General features: G+C 46.2%; 1 protein-coding gene across 2 annotated transcripts in view; it reads right to left on the bottom strand.

Moving 5' to 3' along the window:
* Positions 1 to 24,182, bottom strand: part of LOC121570149 (forkhead box protein K1) — a 33,154-nt gene extending 8,972 nt beyond the window's left edge. For both annotated transcript variants that reach the window (XM_045221536.1, XM_045221537.1), the window contains exons 1-3: positions 23,739 to 24,182; positions 15,542 to 15,754; positions 233 to 410 (exon numbers count right to left, since the gene is read on the bottom strand). In XM_045221536.1, the coding sequence (XP_045077471.1) occupies positions 233 to 410; positions 15,542 to 15,754; positions 23,739 to 24,169 (822 nt within the window). In that variant the 5' untranslated portion in view covers positions 24,170 to 24,182. The remainder of the gene's footprint in view (positions 1 to 232; positions 411 to 15,541; positions 15,755 to 23,738) is intronic.
* Between the last annotated feature and the right edge of the window lie 3,265 nt (positions 24,183 to 27,447).

Genomic DNA, 27,447 nt, shown 5'->3' with positions numbered 1-27,447 from the left:
AGATACACACACACACACACACAGTAGATACACACACACACACAGTAGATACACACACACACAGTAGACACACACACACACAGTAGATACACACACACAGTAGATACACAAACACACACACACACAGTAGATATACACACACACACACACAGTAGACACACACACACACACACACACACACAGTAGACACACACACACACACACACACACACACACACGGAGTGAGGTATACCTTGGGGCTGTCTCCGCCGCCGGACTCTCCCTGTTGCTCGGCAATACCCCTCTGTTGCTCGGAGACAGCCTTTGCAGCGAACTCTGCAGCCAGCTGGAGGTCGGAGGTCACGTTGCGTCCGTAGCGATAACCCGATGACCCCGCACCCCTCGGACTGGCCGGGCACGAGTTAGGAACACTGGAGAGGAGGAGAGAGGAGGAGAGGAGGAGGAGGAGAGAAAGATGAAGATCTAGAATAGAATGGGATAATTCCACCTAATTGAATTGCTCGGAGACTCTTGACTTTCACTTCAAATGGATGCCAAACAGAAATCATTGATTTCAAAGTCTAACAAACCATACAACTCTATAAGGACTACTTTTAACTATTTACACTGAACATTTTCCAAAAACACATTTACTGGAAGAACTGTGCAGATTTACTGTACAGCACTGTACTCTACTCTGTACTACTGTATATACTCTACTCTGCTGTACTCTACTCTGTACTACTGTATATACTATACTCTGCTGTACTCTACTCTGCTGTACTCTACTCTGTACTACTGTATATACTCTACTCTGCTGTACTCTACTCTGTACTACTGAATATACTATACTCTGCTGTACTCTACTCTGTACTACTGTATATACTCTACTCTGCTGTACTCTACTCTGCTGTACTCTACTCTGCTGTACTCTACTCTGTACTACTGTATATACTCTACTCTGCTGTACTCTACTCTGCTGTACTCTACTCTGCTGTACTCTACTCTGCTGTACTCTACTCTGCTGTACTCTACTCTGTACTACTGTATATACTCTACTCTGCTGTACTCTACTCTGCTGTACTCTACTCTGCTGTACTCTACTCTGCACTACTGTATATACTCTACTCTGCTGTACTCTACTCTGTACTACTGTATATACTCTACTCTACTGTACTCTACTCTGCACTACTGTATATACTCTACTCTGCTGTACTCTACTCTGCTGTACTCTACTCTGCACTACTGTATATACTCTACTCTGCTGTACTCTACTCTGTACTACTGTATATACTCTACTCTGCTGTACTCTACTCTGTACTACTGTATATACTCTACTCTGCCTTACTCTACTCTGCTGTACTCTACTCTGCACTACTGTATATACTCTACTCTGCTGTACTCTACTCTGCGGCTACGAAACCCCTACCTGTCCCAGACCTGCTGTTTTCAACTCTAAATGATCGGCTATGAAAAGCCAACTGAGAGACCTGAGCCCTAGGACCATACGTCGGGACTACCGGCCGTGGTGACTCTTGCTGTCCCCAGTCCGCCTGGCCTTGCTGCTATTCCAGTTTAAACTGTTCTGCCTGCGGTTATGGAACCCCTACCTGTCCCAGACCTGCTGTTTTAAACTCTAATGATCGGCTATGAAAAGCCAACTGAGATTTATTCCCTGATTATTATTTGACCATGCTTGTCACTTATGAACATTTTTGAACATCTTGGCATGGTTCTGTTATAATCTCCACCCGGCACAGCCAGAAGAGGACTGGCCACCCCTCATAGCCTGGTTCCTCTCTAGGTTTCTTCCTAGGTTTTGCCTTTCTAGGGAGTTTTTCCTAGCCACCGTGCTTCTTCACCTGCATTACTAGCTGTTTGGGGTTTTAGGCTGGGTTTCTGTACAGCACTTCGAGATATTAGCTGATGTAAGAAGGGCTATATAAAATAAAATTGATTGAAATTGATTGACTGTACTCTACTCTGCACTACTGTATATACTCTACTCTGCTGTACTCTACTCTGCTGTACTCTACTCTGTACTACTGTATATACTCTACTCTGCTGTACTCTACTCTGCTGTACTCTACTCTGCAGTACTGTATATACTCTACTCTGCTGTACTCTACTCTAATGTACTCTACTCTGTACTACTGTATATACTCTACTCTGCTGTACTCTACTCTGCTGTACTCTACTCTGCTGTACTCTACTCTGTACTACTGTATATACTCTACTCTGCTGTACTCTACTCTGCTGTACTCTACTCTGCACTACTGTATATACTCTACTCTGCTGTACTCTACTCTGTACTACTGTATATACTCTACTCTACTGTACTCTACTCTGCACTACTGTATATACTCTACTCTGCTGTACTCTACTCTGCTGTACTCTACTCTGCACTACTGTATATACTCTACTCTGCTGTACTCTACTCTGTACTACTGTATATACTCTACTCTGCTGTACTCTACTCTGTACTACTGTATATACTCTACTCTGCCTTACTCTACTCTGCTGTACTCTACTCTGCACTACTGTATATACTCTACTCTGCTGTACTCTACTCTGCTGTACTCTACTCTGTACTACTGTATATACTCTACTCTGCTGTACTCTACTCTGCACTACTGTATATACTCTACTCTGCTGTACTCTACTCTGCTGTACTCTACTCTGCACTACTGTATATACTCTACTCTGCTGTACTCTACTCTGCTGTACTCTACTCTGTACTACTGTATATACTCTACTCTGCTGTACTCTACTCTGTACTACTGTATATACTCTACTCTGCTGTACTCTACTCTGTACTACTGTATATACTCTACTCTGCTGTACTCTACTCTGTACTACTGTATATACTCTACTCTGCCTTACTCTACTCTGCTGTACTCTACTCTGCACTACTGTATATACTCTACTCTGCTGTACTCTACTCTGCTGTACTCTACTCTGCACTACTGTATATACTCTACTCTGCTGTACTCTACTCTGCTGTACTCTACTCTGTACTACTGTATATACTCTACTCTGCTGTACTCTACTCTGCTGTACTCTACTCTGCACTACTGTATATACTCTACTCTGCTGTACTCTACTCTAATGTACTCTACTCTGTACTACTGTATATACTCTACTCTGCTGTACTCTACTCTAATGTACTCTACTCTGCTGTACTCTACTCTGTACTACTGTATATACTCTACTCTGCTGTACTCTACTCTGCTGTACTCTACTCTGCACTACTGTATATACTCTACTCTGCTGTACTCTACTCTGTACTACTGTATATACTCTACTCTACTGTACTCTACTCTGCACTACTGTATATACTCTACTCTGCTGTACTCTACTCTGCTGTACTCTACTCTGCACTACTGTATATACTCTACTCTGCTGTACTCTACTCTGTACTACTGTATATACTCTACTCTGCTGTACTCTACTCTGTACTACTGTATATACTCTACTCTGCCTTACTCTACTCTGCTGTACTCTACTCTGCACTACTGTATATACTCTACTCTGCTGTACTCTACTCTGCTGTACTCTACTCTGTACTACTGTATATACTCTACTCTGCTGTACTCTACTCTGCACTACTGTATATACTCTACTCTGCTGTACTCTACTCTGCTGTACTCTACTCTGCACTACTGTATATACTCTACTCTGCTGTACTCTACTCTGCTGTACTCTACTCTGTACTACTGTATATACTATACTCTGCTGTACTCTACTCTGTACTACTGTATATACTCTACTCTGCTGTACTCTACTCTGCACTACTGTATATACTCTACTCTGCTGTACTCTACTCTGCTGTACTCTACTCTGCTGTACTCTACTCTGCACTACTGTATATACTCTACTCTGCTGTACTCTACTCTGTACTACTGTATATACTCTACTCTGCTGTACTCTACTCTGTACTACTGTATATACTCTGCTCTGCTGTACTCTACTCTGTACTACTGTATATACTCTACTCTGCTGTACTCTACTCTGCTGTACTCTACTCTGCTGTACTCTACATACTCTACTCTGCTGTACTCTACTCTGCTGTACTCTACTCTGCTGTACTCTACATACTCTACTCTGCTGTACTCTACTCTGCTGTGCTCGGACAAGTAGGACTGATTTGTTACTTGTCCGAAAGCTCAAGTCACTTGTCCCAAAACAGGTCTGTATCACCATGGGCCAAAAAGGAGACTGTAAATGGTGTTGTATGATGCAAGGAACCACTTCATTAAATAACCTTCATTATTATCACTGGTATTGACAAGGCACTTAACCCCCCACAAAGTAAAATACTGCACTGATAAAAACACATGTGGTCCGTCAAATGTACGGTTCTGTCTGTCTGGTGGCTGACCAGCCTATACTGATAGATAGGCCTAGTGCAGGGTTCTGTCTGTCTGGTGGCTGACCTGCCTATACTGATAGATAGGCCTAGTGCAGGGTTCTGACTGTCTGTCTGGTGGCTGACCTGCCTATACTGATAGATAGGCCTAGTGCAGGGTTCTGACTGTCTGTCTGGTGGCTGACCTGCCTATACTGATAGATAGGCCTAGTGCAGGGTTCTGACTGTCTGTCTGGTGGCTGACCTGCCTATACTGATAGATATGCCTAGTGCAGGGTTCTGACTGTCTGTCTGGTGGCTGACCTGCCTATACTGATAGATAGGCCTAGTGCAGGGTTCTGACTGTCTGTCTGGTGGCTGACCTGCCTATACTGATAGATAGGCCTAGTGCAGGGTTCTGTCTGTCTGGTGGCTGACCTGCCTATACTGATAGATAGGTCTAGTGCAGGGTTCTGTCTGTCTGGTGGCTGACCTGCCTATACTGATAGATAGGCCTAGTGCAGGGTTCTGTCTGTCTGGTGGCTGACCTGCCTATACTGATAGATAGGCCTAGTGCAGGGTTCTGTCTGTCTGGTGGCTGACCTGCCTATACTGATAGATAGGCCTAGTGCAGGGTTCTGTCTGTCTGGTGGCTGACCTGCCTATACTGATAGATAGGCCTAGTGCAGGGTTCTGTCTGTCTGGTGGCTGACCTGCCTATACTGATAGATAGGCCTAGTGCAGGGTTCTGACTGTCTGTCTGGTGGCTGACCTGCCTATACTGATAGATATGCCTAGTGCAGGGTTCTGACTGTCTGTCTGGTGGCTGACCTGCCTATACTGATAGATGGGCCTAGTGCAGGGTTCTGTCTGTCTGGTGGCTGACCAGCCTATACTGATAGATAGGCCTAGTGCAGGGTTCTGTCTGTCTGGTGGCTGACCTGCCTATACTGATAGATAGGCCTAGTGCAGGGTTCTGACTGTCTGTCTGGTGGCTGACCTGCCTATACTGATAGATAGGCCTAGTGCAGGGTTCTGACTGTCTGTCTGGTGGCTGACCTGCCTATACTGATAGATAGGCCTAGTGCAGGGTTCTGTCTGGTGGCTGACCTGCCTATACTGATAGATAGGCCTAGTGCAGGGTTCTGACTGTCTGGTGGCTGACCTGCCTATACTGATAGATAGGCCTAGTGCAGGGTTCTGTCTATCTGGTGGCTGACCTGCCTATACTGATAGATAGGCCTAGTGCAGGGTTCTGTCTGGTGGCTGACCTGCCTATACTGATAGATAGGCCTAGTGCAGGGTTCTGTCTGGTGGCTGACCTGCCTATACTGATAGATAGGCCTAGTGCAGGGTTCTGTCTGTCTGGTGGCTGACCTGCCTATACTGATAGATAGGCCTAGTGCAGGGTTCTGACTGTCTGGTGGCTGACCTGCCTATACTGATAGATAGGCCTAGTGAACGGTTCTGACTGTCTGTCTGGTGGCTGACCTGCCTATACTGATAGATAGGCCTAGTGCAGGGTTCTGTCTGTCTGGTGGCTGACCTGCCTATACTGATAGATAGGTCTAGTGCAGGGTTCTGTCTGTCTGGTGGCTGACCTGCCTATACTGATAGATAGGCCTAGTGCAGGGTTCTGTCTGTCTGGTGGCTGACCTGCCTATACTGATAGATAGGCCTAGTGCAGGGTTCTGTCTGTCTGGTGGCTGACCTGCCTATACTGATAGATAGGCCTAGTGCAGGGTTCTGTCTGTCTGGTGGCTGACCTGCCTATACTGATAGATAGGTCTAGTGCAGGGTTCTGACTGTCTGTCTGGTGGCTGACCTGCCTATACTGATAGATAGGCCTAGTGCAGGGTTCTGTCTGGTGGCTGACCTGCCTATACTGATAGACATTCCTAGTAGAATCGAATCTTGACACTCAGAAATGGGAGTCGACACCGGGAAGTCGACGTGCAAGGAGTGGAGGAATCAATTCTTTATGAGTCGACTCTCCACCACTAGGTCATCGTCGTTAACAGCTGGAAAATGACAGAGAAAGGCCAGCGACAGCAGCAGTCCTGTTCGACAATACTCTGACAAGTGAAATGAGAAGGAAATGCAGACTTTGTGAGGTGGAACTGAGGTACAGTGATAGTAGTACAGGTGCAATAATTAACCATCTGAAAGGGGCGCACCGTGAGACCCAAACCGTCTGAAAGGGGCGCACCGTGAGACCCAAACCGTCTGAAAGGGGCGCACCGTGAGACCCAAACCGTTGCTGGCAGCAGCGTTGCTGCATTGGGAATTTACGTGGAATTCTATGACTTTTTCTTCACGTTTTATGGAAAACTGATTTTAATAAAATGACTAAATCCCTACTACAAGGTGGGAGGATCCCCAGACCACACACACACACACACGCCCCTCCTTCTGGCAGTAAAGTAAAGAGTGGTTTCCAGGGGAGAGTGTGTGTGTTGTTCAGATGCTGTAGTGTGTGTTGTTCAGATGCTGTAGTGTGTTGTTGTTCAGATGCTGTAGTGTGTTGTTGTTCAGATGCTGTAGTGTGTTGTTGTTCAGATGCTGTAGTGTGTTGTTGTTCAGATGCTGTAGTGTGTGTTGTTCAGATGCTGTAGTGTTTATTGTTGTTCAGATGCTGTAGTGTGTGTTGTTGTTCAGATGCTGTAGTGTGTGTTGTTGTTCAGATGCTGTAGTGTTTGTAGTTGTTAAGATGGTGTAGTGTGTGTGTGTGTTGTTCAATTGCTGTAGTGTGTGTTGTTCAGATGCTGTAGTGTGTGTTGTTGTTCAGATACTGTAGTGTGTGTGTGTTGTTCAGATACTGTAGTGTGTGTTGTTGTTCAGATGCTGTAGTGTGTGTTGTTGTTCAGATGCTGTAGTGTGTGTTGTTGTTCAGATGCAGTAGTGTGTGTTGTTGTTCAGATGCTGTAGTGTGTGTTGTTCAGATGCTGTAGTGTGTGTGTTGTTCAGATGCTGTAGTGTGTGTTGTTCAGATGCTGTAGTGTGTGTTGTTCAGATGCTGTAGTGTGTGTTGTTCAGATGCTGTAGTGTGTGTTGTTCAGATGCTGTAGTGTGTGTTGTTCAGATGCTGTAGTGTGTGTTGTTCAGATGCTGTAGTGTGTGTGTTGTTCAGATGCTGTAGTGTGTGTTGTTCAGATGCTGTAGTGTGTGTTGTTCAGATGCTGTAGTGTGTGTTGTTCAGATGCTGTAGTGTGTGTTGTTCAGATGCTGTAGTGTGTGTGTTGTTCAGATGCTGTAGTGTGTGTAGTTCAGATGCTGTAGTGTGTGTTGTTCAGATGCTGTAGTGTGTGTTGTTCAGATGCTGTAGTGTGTGTTGTTGTTCAGATGCTGTAGTGTGTGTTGTTGTTCAGATGCTGTAGTGTGTTGTTGTTCAGATGCTGTAGTGTGTTGTTGTTCAGATGCTGTAGTGTGTTGTTGTTCAGATGCTGTAGTGTGTGTTGTTGTTCAGATGCTGTAGTGTGTTGTTGTTCAGATGCTGTAGTGTGTTGTTGTTCAGATGCTGTAGTGTGTGTTGTTGTTCAGATGCTGTAGTGTGTTGTTGTTCAGATGCTGTAGTGTGTTGTTGTTCAGATGCTGTAGTGTGTTGTTGTTCAGATGCTGTAGTGTGTGTTGTTGAGATGCTGTAGTGTGTGTTGTTGTTCAGATGCTGTAGTGTGTGTTGTTGTTCAGATGCTGTAGTGTGTGTTGTTCAGATGCTGTAGTGTGTGTTGTTCAGATGCTGTAGTGTGTGTGTGGTGGTCTAACAGCAGGGTTAAGGGCTGCAGCTGCTTCAAACAAAAGAAGAGGAAGGAGACATGAGGAGGAGGAAGAGTGAAAGGAGAGAGAAAGAAAATAGAGGACAGGAAAAGATAAAACAAACCGTTAAAACTCCAATCACACAACCTTAGAACTAACTGGAACTATAGAACTACAATCACACAACCTTAGAACTAACTGGAACTATAGAACTATAATCACACAACCTTAGAACTAACTGGAACTATAGAACTATAATCACACAACCTTAGAACTAACTGGAACTATAGAACTATAATCACACAACCTTAGAACTAACTGGAACTATAGAACTATAATCACACAACCTTAGAACTAACTGGAACTATAGAACTATAATCACACAACCTTAGAACTAACTGGAACTATAGAACTATAATCACACAACCTTAGAACTAACTGGAACTATAGAACTATAATCACACAACCTTAGAACTAACTGGAACTATAGAACTATAATCACACAACCTTAGAACTAACTTGAACTATAGAACTATAATCACACAACCTTAGAACTAACTGGAACTATAGAACCATAATCACACAACCTTAGAACTAACTGGAACTATAGAACTATAATCACACAACCTTAGAACTAACTGGAACTATAGAACTATAATCACACAACCTTAGAACTAACTGGAACTATAGAACTATAATCACACAACCTTAGAACTAACTGGAACTATAGAACTATAATCACACAACCTTAGAACTAACTGGAACTATAGAACTATAATCACACAACCTTAGAACTAACTGGAACTATAGAACTATAATCACACAACCTTAGAACTAACTGGAACTATAGAACTATAATCACACAACATTAGAACTAACTGGAACTATAGAACTATAATCACACAACCTTAGAACTAACTGGAACTATAGAACTATAATCACACAACCTTAGAACTAACTGGAACTATAGAACTATAATCACACAACCTTAGAACTAACTGGAACTATAATCACACAACCTTAGAACTAACTGGAACTATAGAACTATAATCACACAACCTTAGAACTAACTGGAACTATAGAACCATAATCACACAACCTTAGAACTAACTGGAACTATAGAACTATAATCACACAACCTTAGAACTAACTGGAACTATAGAACTATAATCACACAACCTTAGAACTAACTGGAACTATAGAACTATAATCACACAACCTTAGAACTAACTGGAACTATAGAACTATAATCACACAACCTTAGAACTAACTGGAACTATAGAACTATAATCACACAACCTTAGAACTAACTGGAACTATAGAACTATAATCACACAACCTTAGAACTAACTGGAACTATAGAACTATAATCACACAACATTAGAACTAACTGGAACTATAGAACTATAATCACACAACCTTAGAACTAACTGGAACTATAGAACTATAATCACACAACCTTAGAACTAACTGGAACTATAGAACTATAATCACACAACCTTAGAACTAACTGGAACTATAATCACACAACCTTAGAACTAACTGGAACTATAGAACTATAATCACACAACCTTAGAACTAACTGGAACTATAGAACTATAATCACACAACCTTAGAACTAACTGGAACTATAGAACTATAATCACACAACCTTAGAACTAACTGGAACTATAGAACTATAATCACACAACCTTAGAACTAACTGGAACTATAGAACTATAATCACACAACCTTAGAACTAACTGGAACTATAGAACTATAATCACACAACCTTATAACTAACTGGAACTATAGAACTATAATCACACAACCTTAGAACTAACTGGAACTATAGAACTATAATCACACAACCTTAGAACTAACTGGAACTATAGAACTATAATCACACAACCTTAGAACTAACTGGAACTATAGAACTATAATCACACAACCTTAGAACTAACTGGAACTATAGAACCATAATCACACAACCTTAGAACTAACTGGAACTATAGAACTATAATCACACAACCTTAGAACTAACTGGAACTATAGAACTATAATCACACAACCTTAGAACTAACTGGAACTATAGAACTATAATCACACAACCTTAGAACTAACTGGAACTATAGAACTATAATCACACAACCTTAGAACTAACTGGAACTATAGAACTATAATCACACAACCTTAGAACTAACTGGAACTATAGAACTATAATCACACAACCTTAGAACTAACTGGAACTATAGAACTATAATCACACAACATTAGAACTAACTGGAACTATAGAACTATAATCACACAACCTTAGAACTAACTGGAACTATAGAACTATAATCACACAACCTTAGAACTAACTGGAACTATAATCACACAACCTTAGAACTAACTGGAACTATAGAACTATAATCACACAACCTTAGAACTAACTGGAACTATAGAACTATAATCACACAACCTTAGAACTAACTGGAACTATAGAACTATAATCACACAACCTTAGAACTAACTGGAACTATAGAACTATAATCACACAACCTTAGAACTAACTGGAACTATAGAACTATAATCACACAACTATAGAACTATAATCACACAACCTTAGAACTAACTGGAACTATAGAACTATAATCACACAACCTTAGAACTAACTGGAACTATAGAACTATAATCACACAACCTTAGAACTAACTGGAACTATAGAACTATAATCACACAACCTTAGAACTAACTGGAACTATAGAACTATAATCACACAACCTTAGAACTAACTGGAACTATAGAACTATAATCACACAACCTTAGAACTAACTGGAACTATAATCACACAACCTTAGAACTAACTGGAACTATAGAACTATAATCACACAACCTTAGAACTAACTGGAACTATAGAACTATAATCACACAACCTTAGAACTAACTGGAACTATAGAACTATAATCACACAACCTTAGAACTAACTGGAACTATAGAACTATAATCACACAACCTTAGAACTAACTGGAACTATAGAACTATAATCACACAACCTTAGAACTAACTGGAACTATAGAACAAGAGCAGTGGTTCCTAATCTTTTAACTGTACCACCAACTGTTTTTTTGCTCTGCCCGGAGTACCCTGGAAGTACCCCCTGATGTGCATTTGACCAGTAAGCCTATGGTCTCATGAGTCTTCTCAAGTGCCCCCTGTGGATAGGCCAAGTACCCCCAGAGGTCCTAGTACCCCCTGTGGATAGGCCAAGTACCCCCAGAGGTCCTAGTACCCCCTGTGGATAGGCCAAGTACCCCCAGAGGTCCTAGTACCCCCTGTGGATAGGCCAAGTACCCCCAGAGGTCCTAGTACCCCCTGTGGATAGGCCAAGTACCCCCAGAGGTCCTAGTACCCCCTGTGGCTAGGCCAAGTACCCCCAGAGGTCCTAGTACCCCCTGTGGATAGGCCAAGTACCCCCAGAGGTCCTAGTACCCCCTGTGGATAGGCCAAGTACCCCCAGAGGTCCTAGTACCCCCTGTGGATAGGCCAAGTACCCCCAGAGGTCCTAGTACCCCAGGATGGGAACCACTGAACTAGAGAACAGGTACAACTCCTATCAAACAACCTTAGAATTACCTGGAACTGTACAACTACACAACTAAAGAACTATAGAACTATGTAAATAGGTGTAGAACTGTGGAACCTCCAAACTATACAACTATATAACTATGTAAATAGGTTTAGAACTGTAGAACCTCCAAACTATACAACTAGAGAACTATGTAAATAGGTTTAGAACTGTAGAACCTCCAAACTATACAACTATAGAACTATGTAAATAGGTTTAGAACTGTAGAACCTCCAAACTATACAACTATAGAACTATGTAAATAGGTTTAGAACTGTAGAACCTCCAAACTATACAACTATAGAACTATGTAAATAGGTTTAGAACTGTAGAACCTCCAAACTATACAACTATAGAACTATGTAAATAGGTTTAGAACTGTAGAATTTCCAAACTATACAACTATAGAACTATGTAAATAGGTTTAGAACTGTAGAACCTCCAAACTATACAACTATAGAACTATGTAAATAGGTTTAGAACTGTGGAACCTCCAAACTATAGAACTATGTAAATAGGTTTAGAACTGTGGAACCTCCAAACTATACAACTATAGAACTATGTAAATAGGTTTAGAACTGTAGAACCTCCAAACTATACAACTATAGAACTATGTAAATAGGTTTAGAACTGTAGAACCTCCAAACTATACAACTATAGAACTATGTAAATAGGTTTAGAACTGTAGAACCTCCAAACTATACAACTATAGAACTATGTAAATAGGTTTAGAACTGTAGAACCTCCAAACTATACAACTATAGAACTATGTAAATAGGTTTAGAACTGTAGAACCTCCAAACTATACAACTATAGAACTATGTAAATAGGTTTAGAACTGTAGAACCTCCAAACTATACAACTATAGAACTATGTAAATAGGTTTAGAACTGTGGAACATCCAAACTATACAACTATAGAACTATGTAAATAGGTTTAGAACTGTGGAACATCCAAACTATACAACTATAGAACTATGTAAATAGGTTTAGAACTGTGGAACCTCCAAACTATACAACTATAGAACTATGTAAATAGGTTTAGAACTGTGGAACCTCCAAACTATACAACTATAGAACTATGTAAATAGGTTTAGAACTGTGGAACCTCCAAACTATACGACTATAGAACTATGTAAATAGGTTTAGAACTGTAGAACCTCCAAACTATACAACTATAGAACTATGTAAATATGTTTAGAACTGTAGAACCTCCAAACTATACAACTATAGAACTATGTAAATAGGTTTAGAACTGTAGAACCTCCAAACTATACAACTATAGAACTATGTAAATAGGTTTAGAACTGTAGAACCTCCAAACTATACAACTATAGAACTATGTAAATAGGTTTAGAACTGTGGAACCTCTAAACTATACAACTATAGAACTATGTAAATAGGTTTAGAACTGTGGAACCTCCAAACTATACAACTATAGAACTATGTAAATATGTTTAGAACTGAGAACTAGAGTGATGTAATCAGCAGGGTCGTAACCCCAGACTCCCCTCAACCTTTACTTCACTCATGTATTCTTTATAAATAATGTATTTTTTCAGCACTTTACTTTTGTTACAAACGACAGCACACACACCCTTATCCCTCCCTCCCTCCCTCTTCTAGTCCTCCCCCCACCAGTGTCAACATGAGAACTGCCAAGGAGAGGGGGACGTTAGGGGAGAATATAAAAACACACAGTAGAAACTTGTCCAACTAGACCAGTGGCTCCTATCCCAATGTTTTGGTTTTGGGGAGTGTCTGGGGGAAGTGTCCATGTATCAATTACTGTAGGGGGTGTTACAGTAGCAAGCCTGGATAAGGCCACAGTGTGTGATAGGAGCGAGGGAAGGGGGTGTGTGTGTGTGTGTGTGTGTGTGTGTGTGTAGGAGGCTAAGGGGGGAGCTCTGAAAAGGAAACCAGTGAGTGAGGACAAACAAATCAGGGCCTAGGCAAAACAACCTGTGGTTGAACCAATCAGGAGCCTGCTAGCGGCTGCCGTGCCATATATGGCTTGACACACTATGACACTGGAGGGCCCACGTGGTGCAGGATCACACACACCACCAGGGGGAGACACAGAGACACAGAGGGGATACATGGTGCAGGACCACACACACACCACCAGGGGGAGACACAGAGACACAGAGGGGATACGTGGTGCAGGACCACACACACACCACCAGGGGGAGACACAGAGGGAATACGCTGGGAAACACTTCCTCTCTCTTCCCAGGGTTTTTTCTGACTAAGTCTTGGGCAAGTGTTTTTTCGGGCACCTATGTCCAAACAGTAAAAAATAAAATAAAAAAATATTTAAAAAAATAACATATATACACACACACACACACACACACACACACACACACACACACACACACACACACACACACACACACACACACACACACACACACACACACACAAATAATATTTTTGAATGGAGAAATGTTTTCTTTGTAAACTTAAACTACTAAAAGTATTTAGAAAAGATAGAGCTATATACTTAAATAGGCCACAGCGTGATAGGAGCGAGGTGCCAGGAAAATAACCTCTCACTCACTCGGTACCAGGAAAATAACCTCTCACTCACTCGGTGCCAGGAAAATAACCTCTCACTCGGTACCAGGAAAATAACCTCTCACTCTGTGCCAGGAAAATAATCTCTCACTCACTCGGTGCCAGGAAAATAACATCTCACTCACTCGGTGCCAGGAAAATAAACTCTCACTCACTCGGTGCCAGGAAAATAACCTCTCACTCAACGTCAACAAAACAAAGGAGATGATCGTGGACTTCAGGAAACAGCAGAGGGTGCACCCCCCTATCCACATCGACGGGACCGCAGTGGAGAAGGTGGAAAGCTTCAAGTTCCTTGGCATACTCATCACTGACAAACTGAAATGGTCCACCCACACAAACAGTGTGGTGAAGAAGGCGCAACAGAGCCTCTTCAACCTCAGGAGGCTGAAGAAATTTGGCTTGGCACCTAAAAGCCTCAAACTTTTAAAGATGCACAATTGAGAGCATCCTGTCGGGCTGTATCACCGCCTGGTACGGCAACTGCACCGCCCACAACCGCAGGGCTCTCCAGAGGGTGGTGCAGTCTGCATTACCGGAGGGCAAACTACCCGCCCTCCAAGACACTTACAGCACCCGATGTCACAGGAAGGCCAAAAAGATCATCAAGGACATCAACCACCCGAGCCCCTGCCTGTTCACCCCGCTATCATCCAGAAGGCGAGGTCAGTACAGGTGCATCAAAGCTGGGACAGAGAGACTGAAAAACAGCTTCTATCTCAAGGCCATCAGACTGTTAAATAGCCATCACTAGCACATTAGAGGCTGCTGCTGCCTATTGAAATCACTGGCCACTTTAAGAAATGGAACACTAGTCACTTCAATAATGTTTACATATCTTGCACTACTCATCTCATATGTATATACTATTCTACTGTATCTTAGTCCATGCCGCTCTGACATCGCTCGTCCATATATGTATATATTCTTAATTCATTCCTGACTTAGATTTGTGTATATTGGGTATATGTTGTGAAATTGTTAGATATTACTTGTTAGATATTTTTGCACTGTCGGAGCTAGAAGCACAAGCATTTCGCTACACCTGCAATAACATCTGCTAAACACGTCGTGTATGCGACCAATACGATTTGATTTGAATAAGATCATCTTTTGAGAACTAAAAATCACCTAAATAAAAACTAGACAATCAGGGAGAATCTAAAATTCCCCAAATGATGCATTCAGGAGTGTCATGGAACAGTCCCCCCAACTAACGCGAACTCAGAGATTCTGAACGTGTGTGTGTGTGTGTGTGAGCATGCATGCATGTGTTAATCTATCTGTCCTCACCTGAGGGTGCCTGTCGGGGAGGGCAGCGGGCTGACCAGGTGTCGCAGGTCATCGTGGTGCATTGTGGGAATGCTGATCTTGAGGGGGGAGATGTGGGGGAGGAGGGAGAGGCGGGGCGGAGGAGACTGCTGCTCCTCCTCTCTCAACTCCTCTCCAGGCAACAGAGAGGAGAACTGGATCTTTATCACTGTACTGGGGAACCTGAATACACAGCTAGGAGGAGGAGAGGGGAGAGGGGGGAGGGGGGAGAGGGGAGGGGAGGGGGAGGGGAGGGGAGGAGGGGGAGAGGGAGGGGGAGGAGAGGAGGAGAGGGGGAGAGGGGGAGGAGAGGAGAGGGGGAGGGGGAGGAGAGGAGGAGAGGGGGGAGAGGGGAGGGGGAGGAGAGGAGGAGAGGGGGAGAGGGAGGGGGAGGAGAGGGGAGGGGGAGGAGAGGAGGAGAGGGGGAGAGGGGAGGGGAGGGGGAGGAGAGGAGAGGGAAGGAGAGGAGGAGAGGGGGAGAGGGAGGGGGAGGAGGAGAGGAGGAGAGGGGGGAGAGGGGAGGGGGAGGAGAGGAGGAGAGGGGGGAGAGGGGAGGGGGAGGGAGGGGAGGAGAGGGAGGGGGAGGAGAGGAGGAGAGGGGGGAGAGGGGAGGGGGAGGAGAGAGAGGGGGAGGAGAGGAGAGGGAGGGAGAGAGAGGGAGAGGGGGAGGAGAGAGAGAGGGGGAGGGAGAGGGGGAGGGGGAGGAGAGAGAGAGGGGAGGGAGGAGAGAGGGGGAGGAGAGAGGAGAGAGAGAGAGGGGAGGATAGAGACGGGAAGGAGAGGAGAAGGGAGAGGGGGGAGGAGAGAGAGAGGGGGAGGAGAGAGAGAGGGGGAGAGGGGGAGGAGAGGGGAGAGGGGGAGGAGAGAGAGAGAGGGGGGAGGAGAGAGAGGGGGAGAGAGGGGGGAGGAGAGAGAGGGGAGAGAGGGGGAGGAGAGAGGGGGGAAAAGGGGGAGGAGAGAGAGGGGAGAGAGGGGGGGAGAGAGGAGAGGGGGAGGAGAGAGAGAGAGAGAGGGGGGGAGAGGGGGAGGAGAGGAGAGGGAGAGGGGGAGGAGAGAGAGAGGGGGAGGAGAGAGAGAGGGGGAGAGGGGGAGGAGAGAGGGGGAGGGAGAGAGAGAGAGAGGGGGAGGAGAGAGAGGGGAGAGAGGGGGGAGGAGAGAGAGGGGAGAGAGGGGGAGGAGAGAGGGGGGAAAAAGGGGGGAGGAGAGAGAGGGAGAGAGGGGGGAGGAGAGAGGAGAGGGGGAGGAGAGAGAGAGAGAGAGGGGGAGGAGAGGGGAGAGGGGGAGGAGAGAGAGAGAGGGGGGAAGAGAGGGGGAGGGAGAGAGGAGAGAGGGGAGAGAGAGAGGGGGGAGGGGGAGGGGAGAGGGAGAGGGAGAGGGGGGAAGGAGAGGAGAGGGGAGAGGGGGGAGGAGAGAGAGAGAGGGGGGGAGAGAGGGGAGGGGAGAGAGGGGGAGGAGAGAGGAGAGACAGGGGGAGGGAGAGAGAGGGAGGGAGAGAGAGAGAGAGGGGGAGGAGAGAGAGGGGAGGAGAGAGAGGAGAGAGAGGAGAGAGAGGGGGGAGAGAGAGAGAGGGGGGGAGAGGGGAGAGGGGGGGAGGAGAGGAGAGAGAGAGGGGGAGGAGAGAGAGGGGAGAGAGAGGGGGGGAGAGAGAGGGGGAGGGGAGAGAGGGGGAGGAGAGCAGAGGAGGAGAGAGAGAGAGGGGGAGGAGAGAGAGGGGGAGGAGAGAGAGAGAGGGGAGGAGAGGGGGGGAGAGAGGGGGGAGGAGAGAGAGAGGGAGAGGGGGAGAGAGAGAGAGAGGGGAGGAGAGAGAGGAAGACGGGGGAGAGAGGGGAGAGAAGGAGAGGGGGAGGAGAGAGAGAGGGAGGAGAGAGAGGAGAGAGAGGGGGGAGGAGAGAGAGAGAGGGGAGGAGAGGGAGGAGAGAGAGAGGGGGAGGAGAGAGAGGAGAGAGAGAGGGGGAGGAGAGAGAGGGGGGAGGGAGAGAGGGGGGAGGAGAGCAGAGGAGGAGAGAGAGAGAGGGGGGAGGAGAGAGAGAGAGGGGGAGGAGAGAGAGGGGGAGGAGAGAGAGAGAGGGGGGGAGGAGAGAGGAGAGAGAGGGGGGGGGGAGAGAGGGGGAGGGGGAGAGAGGGAGAGGGGGAGGAGAGAGAGAGAGAGGGAGGAGAGAGAGAGAGAAGGGGGAGGAGAGGGAGAGAGAGAGAGGGGGAAGAGAGAGAGAGGGGGAGGAGAGGGAGGAGAGAGAGAGGGGGAGGAGAGAGAGGAGAGAGAGAGGGGGAGGAGAGAGAGGGGGAGGAGAGAGAGGAGAGAGAGGGGGGAGGAGAGAGAGAGGGAGGAGAGAGGAGAGAGAGAGGGGGAGGAGAGAGAGAGGGAGGAGAGAGAGGAGAGAGAGGGGGAGGAGAGGGGAGGAGAGAGAGAGGGGGAGGAGAGAGAGGAGAGAGAGAGGGGGAGGAGAGAGAGGAGAGACAGGGGGGAGGAGAGGGGAGAGACAGAGAGAGGGGGAGGAGAGAGAGAGAGGGGGAGGAGAGGGAGGAGAGAGAGAGGGGGGAGGAGAGAGAGGAGAGAGAGAGGGGGAGGAGAGAGAGGGGGGAGGAGAGAGGGGGGAGGAGAGCAGAGGAGGAGAGAGAGAGAGGGGGAGGAGAGAGAGAGAGGGGGGAGGAGAGAGAGGGGGGAGGAGAGAGAGAGAGGGGGAGGAGAGAGGAGAGAGAGGGGGAGGAGAGGGGAGGGGAGAGAGGGGGGAGGAGAGAGAGAGGGAGAGGGGGAGGAGAGAGAGGAGAGACAGGGGGAGGAGAGGGGAGAGACAGAGAGAGGGAGAGGGGGAGGAGAGAGAGAGAGAGAGAGGGGGAGGAGAGAGAGAGGGGGAGGAGAGAGAGAGGGAGGAGAGAGAGGAGAGAGAGGGGGAGGAGAGAGAGAGAGGGGGAGGAGAGGGGAGGGGAGAGAGGGGGAGGAGAGAGAGAGGGAGAGGGGGAGGAGAGAGAGAGGGAGGAGAGAGAGGAGAGAGAGGGGGAGGAGAGAGAGAGAGGGGGAGGAGAGGGGAGGGGAGAGAGGGGGAGGAGAGAGAGAGGGAGAGGGGGAGGAGAGATGGAGGTGTTTAGTTCACTATTTTACAGTTCCTAGACATTAGAACACTCTCTACTCCTGTTAGAGCAGCCATTAGTTCTATTAAGTTAACACACCTGGTTACACACTAACACTTTCCCCTGGTGGTAATAATGCTGCCACTAAGTTTTTCAGCCCATGATCAGGTTAGTATATAGACAGAGACAGAGACAGACAGGCACCACACACAGACAGACAGACAGAGACAGGCAGGCACCACCACAGACAGACAGACAGACAAATAGTTCCGCTGCAGCTGTACCTCACACTTACTTTTTACATTTTAGTCATTTAGCAGACGCTCTTATCCAGAGCGACTTACAGTTAGTGAGTGCATAAATTTTCATACTGGCCCCCCGTGGGAATCGAACCCACAACCCTGGCGTTGCAAACACCATGCTCTACCAACTGAGCTACACGGGGACTATCACACTTCACTTTGAAACACACTATTCCTGTTCTACTTTTTAAAATGTGTGTTTGAATGGAAAGTACAGTTGAAGTCGGAAGTTTACAGACACCTTAGCCAAATACATTTAAACTCAGTTTTTCAAAATTCCTGACATTTAATTAATAAATAAAAATTCCCTGTCTCAGTTAGGATCACCACTTTATTTTAAGAATGTGAAATGTCAGAATAATAGTAGAGAGAATGATTTATTTCAGCTTTTAATTATTTCATCACATTCCCAGTGGGTCAGAAGTTTACATACACTCAATTAGTATTTGGTAGCATTGCCTTTAAATTGTTTAACTTGGGTCAACTTTGGGTAGCCTTCCACAAGCTTCCCACAATAAATTGGGTGAATTTTGGCCCATTCCTCCTGACAGAGCTGGTGTAACTGAGTCAGGTTTGTAGGCCTCCTTGCTCGCACACGCTTTTTCAGTTCTGTCCACACATTTTCTATAGGATTGAGGTCAGGGCTTTGTGATGGCCACTCCAATACCTTGACTTTGTTGTCCTTAAGCCATTTTGGCACAACTTTGGAAGTATGCTTGGGGTCATTGTCCGTTTGGAAGACCCATTTGCGACCAAGCTTTAACTTCCTGACTGATGTCTTGAGATATTGCTTCAATACAGTGGGGGGAAAAAGTATTTAGTCAGCCACCAATTGTGCAAGTTCTCCCACTTAAAAAGATGAGAGAGGCCTGTAATTTTCATCATAGGTACACGTCAACTATGACATACAAATTGATAATTATTTTCCAGAAAATCACATTGTAGGATTTTTAATGAATTTATTTGCAAATTATGGTGGAAAATAAGTATTTGGTCACCTACAAACAGGCAAGATTTCTGGCTCTCACAGACCTGTAACTTCTTCAAGAGGCTCCTCTGTCCTCCACTCGTTACCTGTATTAATGGCACCTGTTTGAACTTATCAGTATAAAAGACACCTGTCCACAACCTCAAACAGTCACACTCAAAACTCCACTATGGCCAAGACCAAAGAGCTGTCAAAGGACACCAGAAACAACATTGTAGACCTGCACCAGGCTGGGAAGACTGCATCTGCAATAGGTAAGCAGCTTGGTTTGAAGAAATCAACTGTGGGAGCAATTATTAGGATATGGAAGACATACAAGACCACTTATAATCTCCCTCGATCTGGGGCTCCACGCAAGATCTCACCCCGTGGGGTCAAAATTATCACAAGAACGGTGAGCAAAAATCCCAGAACCACACGGGGGGACCTAGTGAATGACCTGCAGAGAGCTGGGACCAAAGTAACAAAGCCTACCATCAGTAACACACTACGCCGCCAGGGACTCAAATCCTGCATCGCCAGACGTGTCCCCCTGCTTAAGCCAGTACATGTCCAGGCCCGTCTGAAGTTTGCTAGAGTGCATTTGGATGATCCAGAAGAGGATTGGGAGAATGTCATATGGTCAGATGAAACCAAAATAGAACTTTTTGGTAAAAACTCAACTCGTCGTGTTTGGAGGACAAAGAATGCTGAGTTGCATCCAAAGAACACCATACCTACTGTGAAGCATGGGGGTGGAAACATCATGCTTTGGGGCTGTTTTTCTGCAAAGGGACCAGGACGACTGATCCGTGTAACGGAAAGAATGAATGGGGCCATGTATCGTGAGATTTTGAGTGAAAACCTCCTTCCATCAGCAAGGGCATTGAAGATGAAACGTGGCTGGGTCTTTCAGCATGACAATGATCCCAAACACACCGCCCGGAGTGGCCTAGCCAGTCTCCAGATCTCAACCCCATAGAAAATCTTTGGAGGGAGTTGAAAGTCCGTGTTGCCCAGCGACAGCCTCAAAACATCACTGCTCTAGAGGAGATCTGCATGGAGGAATGGGCCAAAAGTCCAGCAACAGTGTGTGAAAACCTTGTGAAGACTTACAGAAAACGTTTGACCTGTGTCATTGCCAACAAAGGGTATATAACAAAGTATTGAGAAACTTTTGTTATTGACCAAATACTTATTTTCCACTATAATTTGCAAATAAATTCATTAAAAATCCTACAATGTGATTTTCTGGATTTCTTTTTCTCATTTTGTCTGTCATAGTTGACGTGTACCTATGATGAAAATGACAGGCCTCTCATCTTTTTAAGTGGGAGAACTTGCACAATTGGTGGCTGACTAAATACTTTTTCCCCCCACTGTATACACACACACACACAGTACCAGTCAAAAGTTTTAGAACACCTACTCATTCAAGGGTTTTTCTTTATTTTTACTATTTTCTACATTGTAGAATAATAGTGAAGACATCAAAACTATGAAATAACACATATGGAATCATGTAGTAACCAAAAAAGTGTTAAACAAATGAAAATATATTTTAGATTTTAGATTCTTCAAAGTAGCCACCCTTTGCCTTGATGACAGCTTTGCACACTCTTGGCATTCTCACAACCAGCTTCACCTGGAATGCTTTTCCAACAGTCTTGAAGGAGTTCCCACATATATTGAGCACTTGTTGGCTGCTTTTCCTTCACTCTGCAGTCCAACTCATCCCAAACCATCTCATTTGGGTTGAGGACGGGGGATTGTGGAGGCCAGGTCATCTGATGCAGCACTCCATCACTCTCCTTCTTGGTCAAATAGCCCTTACACAGCCTGGAGGTGTGTTTTGGGTCATTGTCCTGTTGAAAAACAAATGATAGTCCCACTAAGCGCAAACCAGATGGGATGGCGTATCGCTGCAGAATGCTGTGGTAGCCATGCTGGTTAAGTGTGCCTTGAATTCTAAATAAAATCACTGACAGTGTCACCAGCAAAGTACCCCTACACCACCTCCTCCATGCTTCACGGTGGGAACCACACATGCGGAGATAATCCGTTCACCTGCTCTGCATCTCACAAAGACACAGAGGTTGGAACCAAAAATCTCCAATTTGGACTCATCAGACCAAATTACAGATTTCGACCGGTCTAATGTCCATTGCTCGTGTTTCTTGGCCCAAGCAGGTCTCTTCTTCTTATTGGTGTCCTTCAGTAGTGGTTTCTTTGCAACAATTCGACCATGAAGGCCTGATTCACGCAGGCTCCTCTGAACAGTTGATGTTGAGATGTGTCTGTTACTTGAACTCTGTGAAGCATTTATTTGGGCTGCAATTTCTGAGGCTGGTAACTCTAATGAATTTATCCTCCGCAGCAGAGGTAACTCTGGGTCTTCCTTTCCTGTGGCGGTCAGTTTCATCATAGCGCTTGATGGTTTTTGCGACTGCGCTTGAAGAAACTTTAAAAGTTCTTGAAATGTTCCAGATTGACTGACCTTCGTGTCTTAAAGTAATGATGGACTGTAGTTTCTTTTTGCTTATTTGAGCTGTTCTTGCCATAATATGGACTTGGTCTTTTACCAAATAGGGCCATCTTCTGTATACCACCCCTACCTTGTCACAACACAACTGATTGACTCAAACGCATTAAGGAAAGAAATTCCACAAATTAACTTTTAACAAGGCACACCTGTTAATTGAAATGATTTCCAGGTGACTACCTCATGAAGCTGGTTGAGAGAATGCCAAGAGTGTGCAATGCTGTCATCAAGGCAAAGGGTGGCTACTTTGAAGAATCGAAAATATATTTTGATTTGTTTAACACTTTTTTGGTTACTACATGATTCCATATGTTATTTCAAGTTTTTTTTTTTTTTTTTTTTTTTTACATTTTTAGTCAGTTTATCCAGAGCACCTTACAGGAGCAATTAGGGTTAAGTGCCTTGCTCAAGGGCACATCGACAGATTTGTCACCTAGTCGGCTCGGGGATTAGAACCAGCGACCTTTCGGTACTGGCACAACGCTCTTAACCACTAAGCTACCTGATGTCTTCACTATTACTCTACAATGTAGAATTATTATTATTTTTTTAACTGGAATGAATAGGTGTCCAAACTTTTGACTGGTACTGTATATATATTCCAGACTGACATTTATCGTTATGATATTTCTATGTTTTTTTGTATTGCTTGCTAGGTATCCCTGCACTGTTGTTGCTAGAGAAACAAGCATTTCGCTGCGTCTGCAAATCTGTGTAGGCGACCAATACACTTTGATTAGATCGTAAATATCCGTCATGCTGACTTGAGTGACTTTGTTTACGCGACGCCGACGCCAGCGTCCGTCAAAACACTAAGATACAGTCAGTAGCTAAGCTAACAAGTTAACTCTAAATGTGGCTAATGTTTCAGTTTAGCTACTTCCATAATGCTGCTCACGTCTGCAACGGATTCACTTTAGCTAGCGTCTTCCTAATGTAGGTAACAAGTTAGCCACAGTCTCCTATCTTTTTTCAATATGGGCTCTCAATGCGAATGGCTAATGTATTGAGTAGACAACTAGTTAGCTAGCTAGCTTCACAGTAGCCAGCTTAGATGTGTAATGTGGCTTATGTTTGTTTATGTAGCTAGCAACATTAGCATGCTAGTTATGCTAAGCTAACTTACAAGTTAGCCACAGTCTCCTATCTTTTTCCAATATGGGGCTCTCAATGCGAATGTATTGAGTAGACAACTAGTTAGCTAGCTAGCTTCCAGTAGCCAGCTTAGACGGTGTAATGTGGCTTGTGTTTTGTTTATGTAGCTAGCAACATTAGCATGCTAGTCATGCTAAGCTAACTTACTCTCGGGGCAGTTGCATGGGTGGCGCGCCTCTCCTCTGGAACACGCCGTCCACGAACACCCCGTTCTTGCCGAGGCAGCGCAGCGAGAACCCGCACGGCTCCTCCAAGGTGATCTGGAGGTGCCGCCGAGAGATGAAGCTGGAGTGACCCATGTTGATGTCCACGGAGCCGTGCGACGAGTTACGGCCTACGGTCACCGTTCGCTGCCGCATGACAAACTCAAAGTCCCGGCCTTCGAGCTTGGCCAGGGCCCGAGGCGGGGACGCGAGGCGAGTAGGCATTCCGCAGCCCCGGCCCAGCACCGAAGAGCCCGAGAAGGAGAAATTGGGAGGGTGTGCGGCCGAGGTCACCCCGACTCGAACAGGGCTGCAAGGGGCAGATTGCAAGGCCAGTAGGGCTCGAGCTCCGTTGTCGTCCCGAAAGTCTGCCATCTTTTTTTTGGGGGGGGGGTGAATACAAACACACTCTCGACTCTCAGACACACACAGGTCCCTGCAACGTGAAGGGTTATTGGACAGGCCCGCTCGCTAGCTCCGTCGCTGTCGGAGAGACAGAAACAACATGGATTCTGGCCGCGGCGAAGACCCGGTGTGAATGAGGAGTGTGATCCGGAAATGGAGTTAGTTCGACAAAGTTGTCTCGACCCTTCGGTCCAATAATAACACCTGATAGCGATAAGAGAATCCTGTTCTACCAAGCCGACGCTGTAAACATCACACTGTTGCTGCTCAATAAATACACCCCCCCGTTCTATATCCCACTATGCCTATCTATTTGTAGCGTTGTTCAAGACCAGATTGACCAGACGAGGCCAATAGTATGGTATTAAAGAAGATGTTAGGCTTATTGGAATCGTATTTAACAATATTATCTTTAGATTCTAAATGAGTTTATTTTTTTGTGCTCTTTTTTTCCTAAACGGTAAAAAAAAAAAAATAGTATGCCCTTGGACGAGAGAGGGTTAATACTCGTTTCCAGGAACCGGACAACACGTGCGTGACATATGGCGTTGGTTCGGGGCCAGAATGAGAAATGTTTTTAATTTGAGATTATTACTTGTTTGGTCACTGCTATCCCCGACTGTTTGTTCGGAATATGAAGGTGAACTGTTCTCTGTGTGAAGGAGGTGAACTTCGCGATCAGAGATTCTCTGCACTGTGTTTATAAACGCTGAAAGTACAAGAGAGCTGGAAAGTGTGGAGAGTGGATCAGTTGTTTGGAATTGGACCAGGCGAGCTACCGCCCTTACGAAAAACTGTTTTTTACTACAGTAATTTTTCAGCGTTATTCTGCAATTACTGAAAATACCAAAATACCACAGTGGACTGATGTTACTGCACTTTTACTGCACTTTTAAAAGGGCAATCTTTTTTTTGTACGGGCAGGGCTGTGTATTTACATCCAATGGCCACACGAGGGCGGTATTGGGATCGGAAAACAAACGCACATGTGTGGAACACTACAATTAGGCCTAGCTGAATGAAATTAGAAATATGTCTTGATAAATAACAAATCAATCAATATATATATTGTAATGACCCAGCTGGGTCATAAAGTAAAAGAGAGACGGGCACCAGGTGTACAGGCAGAACACAGGTTTATTCCTAAATGGGCTATTGTTCAGGCCACAACCCACGCCGCTAAACCTCGAACATACACAAATAGAACATGTCAAATCAAGGGTCCCGAACCGAAGAGAGAGATATGAGACCGTAACCCCCTATTTAATCATTCCCAAAATCCCGCGGGATTACCCATCATACCCCCAACCTTTCCATCTGTCCCGGCATATTTAACCCCTGCTAGTACCCATGAGAACGATAACACATCCATGAACACAGAACACAATACAGGGTCGTTACATAGCCCCCTCCTTTCTAAACCCTAGCCCCTAGGGTTACAAAACAAAATCCTTAAAACGACCCGGAGGTCGCATCAGTCTCTTGTGCCTCCCCTTGACTCCCACTGGTGGACCCCCAGAACACTCATCTGCCCCAATGTCATTTCCAGCACCCCCCGAAGAGGCAGCCCCCGTCCCAGGCTCAGCTTGCATTATAGTCTCCTCGCTAGACTGTCCCCGTGTGCTCACATCAGAGTCCTCACTTCCATTCCCTACCGTTTTCCTCCCTCTGTAGGGCGCCAATCGGTCCCGGTGGACCACCACCTTCCTGCCCCGTGGGGGAACCTCCACCCGGTACGTCACCTCCCCCACTCTCTCTATCACCAGGCACGGCCCCACCCAGGCACTGTCCAACTTTGGGCACCGCCCCTTCTTGCGCGTGGGGTTGTGAAGCCACACTCGTTCTCCCGCTCCAAAGTGCCTCCCCTAGCGCGTGAGTCATAGTGGCGCTTTTGGCGCATTCCTGCGTTCTCGAGTTGCTCTCTTGCGAAGGTGTGAGCCGCTTCTAACCGGTTCTGCAGTCGACGAACATAGTTCGGGCCAGGCAAAACCCCGTCGTCGTTATCAGGAGGGTGGCCAAACGTCAGTTCGGCTGGGGTGCGCAACTCACGACCTAACATTAGTAGCGCTGGGGAGCACGCAGTCGATTCCTGAACAGCCGACCCTACATGCCATGAGAATAAACGGTAAGTGGGTGTCCCAATCTCTCTGGTGTTTTGAGGTAACGATAGCCAGCTGTTGTGCTAATGTTCTGTTAAATCTTTCCACCAGCCCATCACTCTGGGGATGAAGCGGAGTAGTGCGCGTCTTCTCCGCGCCTAACCGTCTACACAACTCTGAGAACACCCGTGACTCAAAGTTTCTCCCCCTGGTCGCTGTGTATAGACTGTGGCACCCCGAACCGACTGATTATTCCCCCTACCAATGCATCAGCTACTGTTTCTGCCTCCTGGTCTGGGAGAGCGTAAGCCTCTGGCCACTTGGTGAAGTAGTCCATAGCAGTTAGAATCCACCTGTTACCGCTGTCTGTGATTGGAAACGGTCCAACTATGTCTACCCCCAGTCTCTCCATGGGCTCCCCTACTGGGAATTGTTGTAGGAGGGCGTGTGACTGACCTGGAGGTCCTTTCTTAGCAGCACACTCATCGCACTGCCTGCAAAAGTCCTCCACATCCCTCCTGTGCCTGGCCCAATAGAAGCCTTTACGTACGCGCTTTAACGTTTTGGAGACCCCAAAATGCCCTGCGCCTACTCCCCCGTGAAGCTGCTGTAACACGCTCCCCTTGCAGCCTTTTGGGAACCACTACCTGCCACGTCATTTCTCCAGTAGCTGGCTTTTTCCACCCCTCTGGAGCACTCCCTCAGCCACTCTAAGGACTGAGAATTTAGCCCAGAGTCCTTTGGTGACTGGTGATAGAGGGGCTACTTCCCCCATGGCGGTCGTCTTCTCTCTTCCACCCACCCCAGCACAGGACGCAGCTCTGCGTCCTCCTCCTGGCGACGCCTCCACTCCCCGACGTCCACAGCCTCAAGCTCCCGGCACTCTGTCACCCTCAGCTGACTCACCGTGGCGGTGACTCCCTCCTCCATGCACAGTTCCCTCTCTCGCTCCACCCGTTTGGCGCAGTACCCACAGCCGTCCTCAGCACACGGGCGGCGGGACAAGGCGTCTGCATTGCTGTGGCGAAGGCCGGCCCTGTGCTCCACCTGGAAGTCGTAGGGTTGCAGCTCCTCCAACCAGCGGGCGATCTGACCCTCTGGCTCCTTGAAGGAGAGAAGCCACTGCAGGGCGGAGTGATCCGTCCGCAC

The sequence above is a fragment of the Coregonus clupeaformis genome, chromosome 7 (assembly GCF_020615455.1).
Source record: "Coregonus clupeaformis isolate EN_2021a chromosome 7, ASM2061545v1, whole genome shotgun sequence".
NCBI lineage: Eukaryota > Metazoa > Chordata > Actinopteri > Salmoniformes > Salmonidae > Coregonus > Coregonus clupeaformis.
The sequence above is the reverse complement of the archived record's forward strand: the minus strand, read 5'-3'. Positions and strand labels throughout refer to the sequence as shown.